Source organism: Mastomys coucha, unplaced genomic scaffold (genome assembly GCF_008632895.1).
Source record: "Mastomys coucha isolate ucsf_1 unplaced genomic scaffold, UCSF_Mcou_1 pScaffold21, whole genome shotgun sequence".
Classification (NCBI taxonomy): Eukaryota; Metazoa; Chordata; class Mammalia; order Rodentia; family Muridae; genus Mastomys; species Mastomys coucha.
Window position 1 is genome coordinate 187,337,464 of NW_022196904.1, and position 14,828 is coordinate 187,352,291.

At 47.8% G+C, this 14,828-nt stretch overlaps 1 protein-coding gene across 50 annotated transcripts in view; it reads left to right on the forward strand.

Moving 5' to 3' along the window:
* Positions 1 to 14,828, forward strand: part of Tcf7l2 (transcription factor 7 like 2) — a 192,959-nt gene that overhangs the window by 160,830 nt on the left and 17,301 nt on the right. For 38 of the 50 annotated variants that reach the window (XM_031390741.1, XM_031390746.1, XM_031390769.1 and 35 more), the window contains 3 exons: positions 7,282 to 7,414; positions 9,430 to 9,532; positions 11,418 to 11,504. In XM_031390741.1, coding sequence (XP_031246601.1) covers positions 7,282 to 7,414; positions 9,430 to 9,532; positions 11,418 to 11,504 — 323 coding nt within the window. The remainder of the gene's footprint in view (positions 1 to 7,281; positions 7,415 to 9,429; positions 9,533 to 11,417; positions 11,505 to 14,828) is intronic. The other 12 variants (XM_031390735.1, XM_031390737.1, XM_031390742.1 and 9 more) reach the window with 1 other exon arrangement.

The window sequence follows — 14,828 nt, forward strand, 5'->3', positions numbered from 1 at the left end:
TGTTAAGTTTGATGTTACTGGAGAGAGGCGGGCAGGGGGGAAAAAAACCCTGGAAACCTACCCTGGACCACTGGGCCAAAACTTAAGTGTGCAAATGTTTTAAGGGTTTGCTGGGGGAAGCACAGTGATGTTTTCTTTTTATTGGAAAATGAATGAGAATGAGTAGTAATAAATTATGTTTAATGAACTTAACGGAGAGTGGTTGCTTTCTAGGCTGTGGAAGCATAGCTTTGCTGGCTTGGACCTGAGCTGTAGTTTGCACAAAGCCTAACACCTGGAACACAGCTCTATTTTCTAGGTTTGAAGTCTCCCCCTTTGATTGTGCACCCCAACACCATTGCTCCCCATCTCCTTTTCAGGCATTCCATAAAAGTCACCAAGAATTGCTGAATTGACCTAGGCTCTCAGCTATTGAGACCGGCTACTGTGGTGTGTTAGCTGGTGGCTGGTTAAAGTGTAGGAAGGCCCCTCCCTTCACATAGAGGCCAAGGACTGAGGATCATTTGAGCTAGCACTTCGTGTATGTACCCATGTGAGACTTTGCATGGAAGCAGACTGCACAGGTTCCTTCTCTCCGCCTTCCTTGTCCAGTCATTTCCTCGTTAAGGAGAATTTTGATGCCTATGAGTTCATGAGAAACTATGAGTCGGCAGAATCTTATAGACAGTGGGAGGAAATCTTCACAGTTCCTCTTCTTGCTGTCTAATTGGATTTGGAGAGAGACCGGGACACAGATAGAATGATGACTTAGGGAACAAATAACCCTTCAGATCTCAGTTGTAGAAGATGGAACTTTGCCTCCTGGTGGGTACTTGGCACAACACCTGGCCAAACATACAGATTTGTGTCCTGTGAATGCTGGTGGGCTTTTCTGCATCTCACAGGCAGCTGTCTCTCCACCTGTTTCTCCATGTAAAACTCAAACTCAGAGAAATCTTCCCTCTTTCATTTCTTACCTTCAATAGCAGTGCTGTGGCTATTGGTAGGTAGTTGCCTTGCACACAATACAGTGCACAAAACCCCTCAAGCTAAAAAAAAAAACCAAAAAAACAACAAAAAAAAAAACCAACATTCAGCTTATGAGACCAGCCTGGCCATAGTAACTGGTCTTCTCGTGTTCGAGGTGAAATGTAAAGGATTCTGAAGAAGCCATGTAAGAGTGAGGAAGGCTAACCTTTCTGTGGTAGGTATAAGAGCTTCGAAGGATGGGAGATGCTGGCCAGCTGAGTTGGGATGAGCCAGCAAGTGCATTTCCCAGTAGCCCTTCGTAAAGCTGGTATAGTATTTCTCTGTGTTTCCTTGCCAGTCGTTAGGACAGTAGGAGTTACACTGACTGACTGTCCAACTACCTTCTGTTGCAATGCCTGAAGAAAAACAGGATTATCGGGACTGCCACAGAGTTGTCAATGATGACTGGAAACAGCAACCCCTCCTTCTTCCCAGCCCAGCCCCTCCCCCTCAACAGCACTGGCATGTACAAAGGCATGCATGAAGACTTAACTAGTCTCTACTGGGCTCAACACAGCCAAAGTAGACAGGAAAGTGGGTACTACACTAATGAGCCCTTTTGCACAGGCATGTAAACCTGGAGTACCCTGGGGCAGCAGGGTCATGTGGAACCCTTGCTCATCTCTGGGATCCACACAGAGAGGACGGGGCTGACAAATGCTCCTGTATTGTGTCTTTTGTTGTGTTGGGCTCCTTAAAAGCCCTCTCTGGACCCATTTTGTTCCTGCAGCAGGAAGGGGCAATGCGGAGTATTGAAGAGGAGGCTCTGTTTGTTTCTGCTGTCTTTGACTAACAGGTTGCAGAGGTGAATGGTGAGCTTTCAGTCCCTTCAGGCTTACTCCCAGTTAGAGGGGGTTGAGGGGCGGGGTCAGAGGGTGCCTAGTGGAGGGATCCAGAAGTGTGTTTGCCTTTCACTTGTTGAGGTCCTGATTTCTGAGCAGGGTTGGAGGGTGTATGGGTGCCTGACAATGGTCAAGTTGCTGAACACTAAACCTAAGTGTTCTTGAGAGGTCAAAGGTCAGCCACAGGGTCCCTCCCCCTACTGTAGCAGGATGAATACTCCTGTGGGTAGGGAGGCTTTGTGTGCTCTGAGAGCCATTGAAATAACCTTTCTTTATAATTTAACTATTCAGTGCTCACACCTGTGGCGTTTAATAAAGGCAAGGAGGAGGGCCTCGCCTGGGGAGGTTGTGAGCCTGTCCAGGTAGGAAGGGGAAAGCCCCAGGGACCAGCTGTCAGAGGAGCAGTTTCAGTTCCTTTATTTACACATTGTTTGCTTGCTTTAATGAGTTCAGGATTTTACATCATTTGTTTATTTTCTTTGGTTTCTTGTGAGCCCAGAACTAAGCCCAGACAATGGTTTGTCACCAACATTCCGCTGGGGCCTGGCTGTATCTGGGAAGCAGGGGCAGCTTATTCAAAGCCTTGTTTGTTCCTACCTTCCCTAATGAGCCCCATGCTGGAAAAGCCCCCTGGAAGAAGCCCATAAGAGTTCTCCTGGTAGAGGCAGAGGGGCCCAGACACCTCTGATTGTACATTTGGTGACTGGTTTCCTCTCTGTCCCAAAGCAACAGTGTGTAGGAAAGGTAGACACAGGCTGATCTCACAGGTTGTATCTCGCTCCATCAGCATAGCAAGCTGTTCCTGCTCCCAGGAATTCTGGCCTACAGACATTTCTAAAGTAGCTGTGCATTAATTAGGGTGGTGGAGCAAGTGGAGATGCCACAAGGTTTGGAAACGTCTCTCTATGAAGGTGTGAGAGACATCCTTGTTCACCTGCTCTGTAAAACAAATAAGAGAGGCCAGCCAGTTACGGGTGTGCCTTGTGGTTGCACTGAGTGTGACAGGTGACCATTAGTGCACATCTGTGCTCTGGGAAGCAGGGCTGGATCTGAGCTGCTCTGGGATGGAAACAGGGCTTCAGTATAGCCATTGGTTGGTTGGTCCCCATCTTACTCTGGGACCAGCAAGCTAAGTGGCTTAAAGTGGCTACGTGGGCAAGTTTCTGGTAGTAATGAATTACATGGAGTATATTTATGGAATTTGGGTTCTATTTTGTTTGTTTTGTTTTGTTTTGTTTTTGTGTGGTGGCACAGACGTGCATAGGTTTGTCCTGTTCTGGAGGAGTTAGATAATGGTAATAGGCTCTTCACTGAACCGTCCTGTCGGGGCCGTGACCTTGAACCTTAGTTAGCTGTATCTCAGAGTTTGAGGCTTAGGCCCTTGTACAGACACCTCAGTGAAGCATATACCTACAGGGCACTGGGAAAAGTAAAGGGTATGTGTGTGTGTGTGTGAATGTCTCTGGCATTTTAATCCCCGTTCCTCCGCAGTGCTAACTGTTGTTTTAGTTTATTTCCCATGATGCTCCACTATGATTGTCCCCAGTACCTTTCCTCCCAGTGTCTAGTGTGAGAAGAATACCTGAAGATCTTAAAGAAATGAGAGTTGTTGGGGGGGGGGGGATGGGGAAACCCTAACTACTTGGAAACCTTCTTTCACTGTGTCAGTACTTTACACATTCTCACTGACTCTAGAAGGACTTGTTTATCTCCAGTTTTTTGTTTCGTTTTGTTTTAATTGTGAGATACTCCATGGCACGCCCTATCATTGGCACAGTAGAGGTGTTGTTGCTGCTGCTGCTGTTGTTGTTGTTGTTGTTGTTGTTGTTAGTAGTGGTGGTGGTGGTGGTTTTCATGAGCTCTTCAAATATGTTTGTTAAATACCACATTTTTAAGAAGGGTGTGTGACTTGGGTAGGGTGGTCATAGATCATCCGTGCTCCTCTACCTAGGTGATGACTTCCTTCCTGTGCAGCAAAGGACATGTTCCAAGGCTGTCTCTTCCCCTTTATGAGTCTGATTGGAAGGTGTTAGCCTAGTGGTTAACCACAGTGTCCTTTATATTGTGTAGATTGTATTTTGCCAAGTTCTTTTGTATTGAGTGTGGGCCTGCCACTGTGCAGGATGCTTTGAGTGAGTGGCTTCACACAGTCTTCATAACCCTACAGGACAGACACAGTACATGCCTGGATTTTATGGAGACAGAAATGAAGGAGACTGGGGAGGTGGGGAGGAGAAGAAGGAACAGAGGGAGGGGGAAAGGAAGAAGGAAGGGAGGGAGGGGAGACACTCTCGGCCAGGTCAGTGAAGCAGAATACACCCCTGCCCTCCTTAAGTGGACAGGTTCTCACTCTCAGTCTCTGTGAGAAACCAGCGCAAGGACCGTTTTAAAGGCACTGACGTAACAGAGGTGGTGTCTGCAAGAACTTTGCTCTGAGTGTAAGGGCCATCCAGCCTTTCAAGAAATCTGGTCCTATGGTTGACGGGCTCTATCTTGTTCTACCACACGGACTTCAGTCTGCTGGGTTTCATGTGGTCTTTGCAATGGTACTTTCTTGTTATCCCAGGCTGAGTGCAAAAGTTTCAGAGGACTCTAAGGATGAGTAGAGTGTAGCACTCCACCCCAGCAGTGGGGAGAAAGGACCTCGGAGTCCAAGGTCAGAGAGATGCAGATATTGACGAGAAGTCCTTTGTTGTAAGGGCTCCAGGTACTGACGGGTGGTGTGAGGCAGCAGGTAGACCCTGCCCTCTGCATCTTTGACTGAGATGTGCATCCTCCCTTGGGAACAGACCAGCCTGGATAGAGAGTTGGTCATGCAGTTTCTAGGGACCTACTTGTTAATGTAGTCAAGGTCATGGCCTAATCGGACCCCCCCCCGCCCCCCGCCAAAGCCAGGTGGCAGGTAAAGCTTTCACTTGTTGTCCCCTCTCTCCAACTCCTACTCTACCACACTGCTGGAGAGTGTTGTCTGGATGGGGAGAAAAACCTAATTGGTGGAGAAGAGTGCAGTCCAGGAGTACCAGCAGCAGTCAGTGAGCGCGGGCTTTGTTAACGTTATCTTTGGTGGGAGCATCTAAGACGAAGAGGGGGAGTACGTAAGTCCCACGCCTATCTTACTGTCACCAAATGCTGTTGTCATACTTCTGCTGCCAGAGACGAAGAGGGTTCCCCACATTCCCCACTAGTTCTGCCTGGGATTGGTGACAGAGCCACGGTGCCCCCTGCCAAGTCTTTGCTGATCATGGCAGTGATTATGAACCAGCACAGTTACATACATAAACATACTATGTGTTAGGTCTGTGCAGGGCCTCCCCATGGGCTTTCTGAGAACAAGGGCTTGATTCAGAAGAAACACTCCCATCTTTGGCCTCCAGGTTTCCCTGTGCCTGTGTGGCTCCCAAGCCTTGGCTCCACCATGGTTAACAGAAGAAGTGCTTCTGCTACTCCATACTCAGGTCCTGTTTCTACTGAGAAATGGCTGTCCCAGGCTCCCCTAATTCAGTGGAGATGGCAGCTAGTTTTCCTGCCCATCTTCAGCCCTGTCTATCTCTGTGGTGGCCGTCACACCTGCCCACTGCTCGTAGAAGTCCCCAAAGCAGGTTCAATCCTGTGACCACTGAGACACATCCATCCCTCTTCATGAGATGTATGACCTATCTTGAGAGCAACCTGCATTCTTTCATGCAGCCTGGAGCCTGTCTTCCCAATCAAGTTGGAAACTTCTGGAAGGCAGCCTCAGTCATTTTCCTTTCTCCCAGGTCGCTCCCACCCATCCCTGTCTTGTCTGTAATCCCCACTCCAGCCTTCTTTCTTACTTCCAAACTGGGAGCTGCTGCCTTTAATCCTTCTCAGGCATTCTTGACAGAAGATTCTCCTAGGACTCTTCCCTTGAAGGAGCTTAGTGTACTTCAGGAACTGTGGCCACAGGCTTGGACACAATAGCCCTTGGCTTTTCTATACCCAGCCTGGTTGCCATTCCTGGTTGCTGACTCTGAGAGACCATTCCTTATTTCAGACCTTCTGTGACTTACACCTTAACGTTTTCATGTGCAAGATGGTAGCTAGGTCGTCTAAGCTAGCTGACCCTTTTCTCTGGGAGAGTTATGGTTTTACAGGAAGCTATAAACCAAGTGACTAGAGCTGCTCTTTCGGGGTCTTCTAGAATGACCACGTTTTTCTTCCCTGACACGCCATGGAGAAGTAACAGATCTTGCCGATGCCTTTGCCATCCTTAGCTGTGGTAGGAAGCTACTCTTCCTGTGTTTTCTGCCTTTCCCATCTATTAAAAAATACTGAAAAGGGAGCTGAAAGGAAGAGAACTAACTGCTCAGTGGTCCCTGAACTCGGGAGGCGCTGGTGGGCAGTGCTGGAACCTGCCTTCTTTTCTTTCTATGCAGTTCCTTCTCCTTGATGTTAATGCAACGTGTGCCCTTCCTAGACGTAATAAAAGGAAATGAAGACACGTTCTGAAATGAAACTTGACTCTAATCCATTCATCATCTAATACCAGCCTCTTTATCTTCTCTGCTACCTAATCTGGTTAAATGTCCCTGTTGTAGGATTTTAGTGAAAATCCCCTATTGGGAATAGGGTTTTTTGCAATTGGATTACTCTCAGTAAATGGCCCAGTAGTTCGCTTGTTTCAGCTTAATTTTTTTTTCCTTTGTGATCTTGCTGGGCTATAGCCCAGCATAGGGGGAATGGGGGACAGACCACACGGGGGAGGGGAGAGAGGCCAGGGTTTGTGGAAGGCAGTGAGAAATATCTGAGATGTTTTTATTTTCTTTGTTTTCTGCTTCGCCTCACCGTCTGCCCTGCCCCAGTACAACAAATGTGTACTTCACCAGCCAGAACCTCCCATTTCTTGAATGTATCCTGTTTATTAGCTCGATTCATCATTGTCCAGTTAATTTATGAGTTCTCCCTGACTGCTGCCTGATGAATATGCAGGTGCTGGCTGGGCCAGAGCTTTCTGGTCCAGTTCAGTCTCCCATTCATAGGTGGGGTGGGGCTTTTCATCCAGGTCGAGTGTGAGTGGACACCTGCTTGCTGTGTCTAAGAGCCTGTGGAACCAGAGGGTGGGTAGGAGGCTAGGCTGGGATTCCAATCATACTGTGTGCGTAGCTCTCCCTAGTGGGCCTGAGGGAGAAAAGCCTCAACTTTTCACTCACCTGCTGATGGGAAAGTGTGAGATCTTGGGTTCTAATGGTGATGTAGAGGAACTCAAAGGTGGACCTGAAGTAGGCCAGTGTGCAGAGCCAACTGTCTCCTACTTTTAAATGGATTAGCAAGGTGGGGAGTTTGCAGAGTTGAGGGCATCTTATGGCATCAAGCTGGGAGGGTATCGTAGGGGGCACAGGCCCTTGCTCTGAAGCTTTGGGCTACAGAGACTCAGCTCACCGAGTCTCCCTTTGTTCTCCCTCCCTCGCAGTCGAACAAAGTACCGGTGGTGCAACACCCCCACCATGTCCACCCACTCACGCCTCTCATCACGTACAGCAATGAACACTTCACCCCGGGAAATCCACCTCCGCATTTACCAGCTGACGTAGACCCTAAAACAGGTAAGTTGGGGAACTCTAACAGGGGCCTGGGCCAGGCGTGATGGATGGAATGGGATCGGTGGGACTCAGGGTGAGGGGTGCTCAAACTCACATCTGGGAGCTGATCGGGAAGCAGTTAGAGGGACTAGAGCCTAGTGTGTTTGCTGGCCTGTGTCCCCTTTCTCTTTGGAGAGATCCACTTCTGGGGGTAAGATTTATGTCCACACTTTTGGAATTGTCTGCTTGGGAAAGCTAGTCTCGGGAACCTTCCTAAGCAAACTAGGGAGTAATGAGATTACATCATGATGCTAAAGGAGTCTGGCCACTTTAACAAGGAGAGTGACTTGTTAGTATACTCTTAAGGGGCCACATCATCCAGGGTCTCTATTCCTTGCAGATCACTAGATCACTTTGCATTGTCTTCTCCCCATTCCGATATCTCGGATGTTTATTGTGAGCCCGTTTTACAGATGTACAAACTGAAGCCTAGGAAGGTTTCCTCATTTTATCCAGCAGTGTCTTGTGTAGAGGCTGTGCAATGTATTCAGTTTCTACACCTGTCAGGTGTAGAGCAGGTCAAGCTTATAGCGCCCCCTACATAAGGATCTAGTATGGCAGGCAGCTTCTCTGAGCCCTCTGTGTGGATCCTGGATGCAGCCTGGCAGTTTGACTGGCTGGAGGAGGCGGCCAAGCCTGCCTAAGGCTCCGCCAAGTACAAGGCTACACTTGCAGCAAGCGGCATCTCATTTGAATAATGGTAGGCCAGGGAATAGCTTTTAAATGGTTATCGTAAACCATATGATTAACGTCTAAGGAGTGTTTATTTTCCTCTGCGAACATTCTTTCAAGTGTGCAAATGGCTCAGTGTAGGGTCCAAGCCCAGCTAATCTGTTTGCTTTCTGTAATAGAGAGAAAGCAATGTCTGCATCAAAATGTCACCCCGGGAGACTTAATTTACAGATTAAAAGCTTCCTGAATGAATTTCTTGAAAAATGAGATAGTTTTCATCCCTGTCCTGCCCCTTCCATCTTGGGTGAGTCCTGACACACTCTGTCCCTTTTGCCTCCCCCTTGCACTGGGCGGCTTGGCAGAGCCATTGCTCTCAAGCTAAATTGCTCCTAGGACTCCACTTCCTGAGGATGAATGACCAGATGTGCGCCCTGTGCAGATAGGAAGTGAGCCGCCCTGTAGACTTTCAGCATATCCTTCTGCAGGCCTCAGGGAAGCTCACGGCCCCTCTGGCCCATGGAATAGCCAATCAACAAGTGACGCTAGTGCCCACATATGTCTCTGCCCTCCCTCCAGGGAACCATGGTCCAGACCTGGGCCCACCAAACCCCTACCTTCTATCAGTTCGGTTCTGACTCCTGGGAGAATGACACTACCCGACACTTGGTGGTTTCTGCAGATTCTCCTCATGGGAGAATGGCCCACTTGAGGAGTTGGGTCTTTCCAAAGGAGTCAGGTCACACCTCTATGACTCATAGGGAGTTACAAGGCTGCCTGAAATCACTGCACTTAGGAAGCTAAGGCAAGAGGGCTGTGAGTTCAAAGTCAGCTTGAGACAGTAGTTAGACTCCTGTCTCAAAACATTAAATCTAATTATTTAAGCCTTACAAATCAGAAGTATAGCTCTCACATAGGCAAGCCATCCGAAATAAAGGGTAACGGACCCAATTACAGGCAAAAGGAGTTAATAATTATCAGTTGCTCACCTGAAGTATGCCAGTCTTTTTAGATTTTTTTTTTTTGATTCGAAGTAATCACTTTAGTCATATGAGGCAAAAATATCCAAGATGGCATCTCCTTGGTCTCAATCAGTCAATTACACCAGCCTATCTAGAATGAGCTAACTCGCTGTGCAAATGGATCTATAGGAAAATAAGAAGGTTGGGACAGTCCTCACCCCCAGAGCTGGGAAGGGCCTCCAGCTGGGATTTGAGAAGAGACAGTCCCTTTCCTTATTCACTCCTTGCTCCCCCTTCCTCCATAGTCCCTCTTCTTCCATACCAAAAACTTGCTGCTTCTTCTCGCAGGAATCCCACGGCCTCCACACCCTCCTGATATCTCTCCATATTACCCGCTGTCGCCCGGCACTGTAGGACAAATCCCCCATCCGCTAGGATGGTTAGTACCACAGTAAGCAGTTCCAGTTTTTAATTCCCTTTTTGTTTCTTGCATGAGCATGCTTGTTAGTTTGCGTGTGCATGCATGCATTCGTGTGTGTGTGTGTGTGTGTGTGTGTGTGTGTGTGTGTGAGTGTGTACACACATGCACATGGCTGAGTGCATGTTTACAGAGGGGCAGCTGGTGGGACAATACAGGAAAAATGCTCTTGAGGTGTCCTGTGGGTTTGCAGAAGGATCACACCATTTCAACGAATGGCACTGAAAGGGTCAGTAGTAATTGCTCTTGTAACCTACTGTCCCCCAAGATGTCCAGAAATGACTCTGGGGACTTCAGACACTGGTTGTGGTTCTTTTGGCAGTGGCAACCCAAGCTGGACTTAAGGTATTAGGTTGCGCTCTCTCTTTTACATGTTGCCTCTATGGCAGGAAGGCAGTGGGGGACAGGAGCCTCCTGGCGGTGAAATCATCTAGGGGTAGGTCTGAAGGGATCCCAGCTAGCACGTCACCCTTCACCCCAAAGGCAACAGTGGAGGGAAGCTCATGTCATCTTCCCAGCACCTCTGAGAGTCTTTGCATGGCTAATGCTTCTGCCAGCTGTGGGGGCACAGAGGGACAAGGGGGACCCTCCCTGGAGCACTGGGGCTGGGCTGCCTGACGTTGACCCTGATTCCTGGCAGTGCTCAGATAATTTGACCACAACTTAAAAGCATGATGTGTTTAGAAATCAGAGCAGAAAGGCCTTTCACGTTGTCACGTCTACCTTGTACTTCGTAGCACGCGCGTGAGCATGCATGCAGTGTTTGACACTGTCTGTTTTTATGCATCTATCTCTCCATCTTACCAGTGACCTCTAGCATTAGAGAACACAGGGCAACGTTGAGTGCTGAAAGAGGCAAGTCCTGGGAAAGCTGTCAGTTTTGGGTCTTAGTGAAGGCAGACTTTAGTAGTCTTAACGACTGTAAAATTTTGGGATAGGATTCCCATCCTAGCCCTTTTCTCAAGCCAAACAGACCCTGTGCTGTGTGCTTTCTTGTTTGTCTAAAAACAACAGGTTGCGTTACACCACAGCTACACCAAGTCCCCTGTGGTTTCTGTTTCTTTGTTTTATTTTTGTTTGGTGAGGTAGATGGGAGGGTTGGACCTACTGCTTCTCCACTGGAAGGGACTGAGCCTCCATACCTCATTCATCCCTCTCTGCTGATGGGGGGTACCAAGGGCGAGATAAAAAGGAATAGCCAACTCAGACAAGCCTCTGTCAGGAAAAGTTGTGTCTTTCATGAGGATGCTTTTCCGCATGTTGCTGTATTTTTTAATTATTGTAATGAGGTGTGATTGTCTATTGGTTACCCACAATTCTTCTTGGGGACTCTCCCCCCCAGAAACTCTTGTCAACACTTGTTAATTTGACAAAAGGCTACAAATTAAGCTCTGTTAATTTAATGTTTTCTCACCGAGATCTAAATACCGAAAGAGGCCCAAAGCGCAAGTGAAGTCCTTTGATTCGCTGTCCTTTATTTTGGTATAAATTTACATTCATTATTGTTTTCCTTTGGATGTGGAGCCCTCAATTAGTGTGATGGCTCCATTAAAGCAAGCGAGCCGTCGCCTTTAATTATTACAACAAAACACCTAGTCTCAGCTTGGGGAGAGGGTCTCTATTGACATAAGCAGAGGTTATAAAATTTAATTAGCCATTCCTATCAGATTTATGGCATTCAAATTGTTCTGTGTTTCTTCCCTTTGATCCTGCCTGTACAATCCCCAAGATTTTTGTTCTGATCAAATGAGAATAAAGCTTACTGTACGGAGAGAGCGCCCCCCTCTTCTTCCCCGTCTTGTGCCCACCCCCAGCCCTCATTTCGAGTCTCTCACTTCTTTATCCCCCTTTTTTGTAGGCAAGGTCAGCCTGTGTACCCAATCACCACAGGAGGATTCAGACACCCCTACCCCACAGCGCTCACAGTCAACGCATCTATGTCTAGGTGAGTTGTAGTGACTTCTGTGAAGCCTTCTGGACAGAGTCAGGCCACCCAGGGCCCATGGGCATGGGTGGGTGTAATATAGAAACCACTGTTCATCAGACCTTCCTCCTAGAAAAAAACAAAGTTGCCTTGACCTTTCAACATAAAGGGCACAGATCTAAGATTTTGGGAGTTTATCCGTGGAGCAACATAGTGTCCATGAGTTAAGGAGGCAGGGGTGGGGCTAGGAGAAGTTCAGCAGTTAAGAGCACTTGATGCTCATGAAGAAAACCTGGGTTCGGTTCCCAGCACGCACATGCCAGCTCACAACCATTTGTGACTCCAGCTCCAGGGGATCCAGTGCCCTCTTCAGGCCTCTGCTAACATGTGGTGCACAAATCCGTAAGCACACTTACACACATGAAAATAAAGAACTCTGTAAAGATGACCGAAGCCAAGGCAGGGAAAGCAGCTGGAGTAGTTTCATTGTTTCTCTGTTGTCCTCTGCTGGGTCAGGAGGGAGAAAATGAAGATAACTTACGATTATTATTCAGAGAATTTGTGGAAACACTGGTGGGTGTTCTCTGGCCATTTCAGGTGATGGTTCAGAGTCTGATAGAATATGCTGTATTCTGGCCCCTCAGAGCAGCAGTGTCCAGTAGAAACCTGATAGGAGCTACTCTGCATTTTGCATTTTACACTTTACATTACTTTTGCATTTTTCCCCCTTCCCTCACTTACATTTCAAATCACTTTAAGAAGGTTACCCTCACTCCCCCCATGTTAAATGTTTTTAGTGACACATTGTATTCATCACTGACCTGCAAGATGCTGCTAAATCTTTGAAAGTTGTAAAGAAAGTATGTCTACATTCATTCCAATAGACTCATACTTAAGCATATATGCATATATACAGTATATATATGTATCCCAGGACTCATTTTCCTCTCTCTCTAATTAATTCTGGCTAATTTTTCAGTGACTGCCAGTTTATTTACAAACTGGTTGGCAGCGGTATGTTTAAGTAGTCACTAATTGCCCCTAATGATAGTTTTAGTTTCTGTTCATCCGATTTTCTGTTGGGTTAATTAAATCGGTGGAGGTTTAGACTTTCCTGATGGGCTGAAGCAACCAATCCATTTTGATGATGCCACATGATTCAATTAGCACACACTACATGGCAAGGATGCTGTCCCCTGGCCTCTGTCTCTGTGGTCTGTGGGCAACGCAGGGATCCAAAATGAGAGAAGGGACTGAAAAGGTTGCCTGGCATGCCTCCCTTCCTGCTTGCAGGAAAGCAACTTTTGTCATGGGACTAGCACCCACTGAGAGAAGCATGCCACAGTGTGGCTAGAGTTTATAGTGAACGTATGAATATCGTGCAGCTTGAAAGACCCATTCCCCACGTGTGATAGATCATCCGAATCTCAGAATCCAGGCCTGTAAGAGTTAGGTAGGAAAATGATTTTCTGCAGCCTCTCCGCTGGAGAAAGCAGAAAGGTTACACTCATTAGATGATGTCATCACAGTCCCTGTAAAGCGTGGGAGCAAACGAGGAACCTCCTGGGAGGAGAGGAGAGGGGAGCTGCTTATGATCCCAGCTCCATCCCAGCGTTCACATGCCGCTCCTCATTCTTCTTCCTGCTTGTTTGTTCCGAGTATGCAGAGGTTGAAAGCGATGAAGTAATCGCAGGATGGGGATTGGGGGTTAAGCTTATTGACTGAATTATCATTAGGAGGCTAGCTGATGATTTATAGGTCGCAGAGGGTAGAGGGAAAGAAGGGGGTGGTGGGAAGAAAGGTTGGGGGCTGGCAGTAGGGGGCGGGGGGTGACCGATTCCCCAGGTAGGCCAAATGAAAGGTAGCTAGTTAGAAAGCGTATACAGCAAATTAAATACATTATTGTGGTAATAGGGCGACAGAAGTATAGGTCTATTATACGTATGGCAGTTATAGCAAATGTAGGCAGCTTGCCCTGTTCCAGAACACCCTTTGATATGTATTCTATTCAGCAGCAGGGCCAGGACTTCTCAGAATTAAGTGATGGGTCATTATACTTTAAACACCATGGAGAAGCCTAGATTGGCAATTAAACAGCTCTTGCTGACACTCACTTGTGCCACCCTGTGACCCCCTTTAGATTGAGATGTTGGAGCTCCGGGCCCTCAGCCTGCTAAATTGGGCAAGGCTCTTCTCCTGACGAGAGCAGGCCCTGAAATCTGCCGGCTTCAAAGGGAGCGAGATCATGTATAAACCATAATGTAGGTGCACCGTGGCTCACAAAAAATAAGGCAGGAAGAGATGAAATGTTACAAGTGCGAGGGGGGGGGCGAGAGAATAATGACGATCCGCACGCGACTCAAAGCAGGATGGCTGCACGGGAAAATGCATCCCACAGCCCGTGCATAAAATCAAGGCCGGCAGATGACGTGCGGCTCACAGAAACGTGTCAACAGTGAGGCAAAGTGAGAGTGAGCGTGAGAGAGGCCCCTGAGACAACCAGAGACAAAAATTAGCTGTCCTTAACAAGTTAAGGTTCATCATTATATTCTGGCTTCGAGCCGTAAAAGCAGACAGGGGTATATAATGAGCTGCTTAGAATTTTTTTGAGGGTGTTTCATGAGGCAGTTGTCTACAGAAAGGGGGTTCGTGGGTGAAGGTGCATGCATCTTGTGTGACGATGTACACAGTCTTTCAGTTGTTGTGCCTTTTTTACATGCACCAATGTGTGGAGGTCAAGGAACTTGAGAGCATGCATTCTTTATGGTGGTACCCAGATCTGCCTCGAACCCCAAAATGTGCTCCAGTCTTGTTGCCTGCCTCGTGTTTATATGTACACGGAGATCGCACATTCCCACTCGGGGTTTCTGTCTTTCTCTCCTTCGTGTGGTTGTGTACATATTCTTGCAGTGCAGGAAACCGACATATATGTATTTGAGGCCTTCATAATTGAGGAGCTTCTCTCTACCTTCATTCAAGCGCTTCTAAGAAATTGTGTTCTTACCTGGCTTTTGCTCTGTGGCCTAGGAGCGTGGGAGGGATGGATGTGACATCAGAGCTCCTCCCTCTCTCCCTCTCTCCTCTCCTTCTCTCTCTCTCTCCTCTCTCCCTCTCTCCCTCTCTCCCTCTCCCTCTCTCCCTCTCCTTCTCTCTCTCTCTCCTCTCTCCCTCTCTCCCTCTCTCTCTCTCCCTCTCTCTCTCTCCCTCTCTCTCTCTCCTCTCTCCCTCTCTCCCTCTCACTCTCCTTCCCTCTTTCCCTCTCCCTCTCTTGCCCTCTCCCTCTCCCTCCCTCCCTCTCTCCCTCTCTCCTTGCCCCTCTCCCTCTCTCCCTCTCTCCCTCTCTCT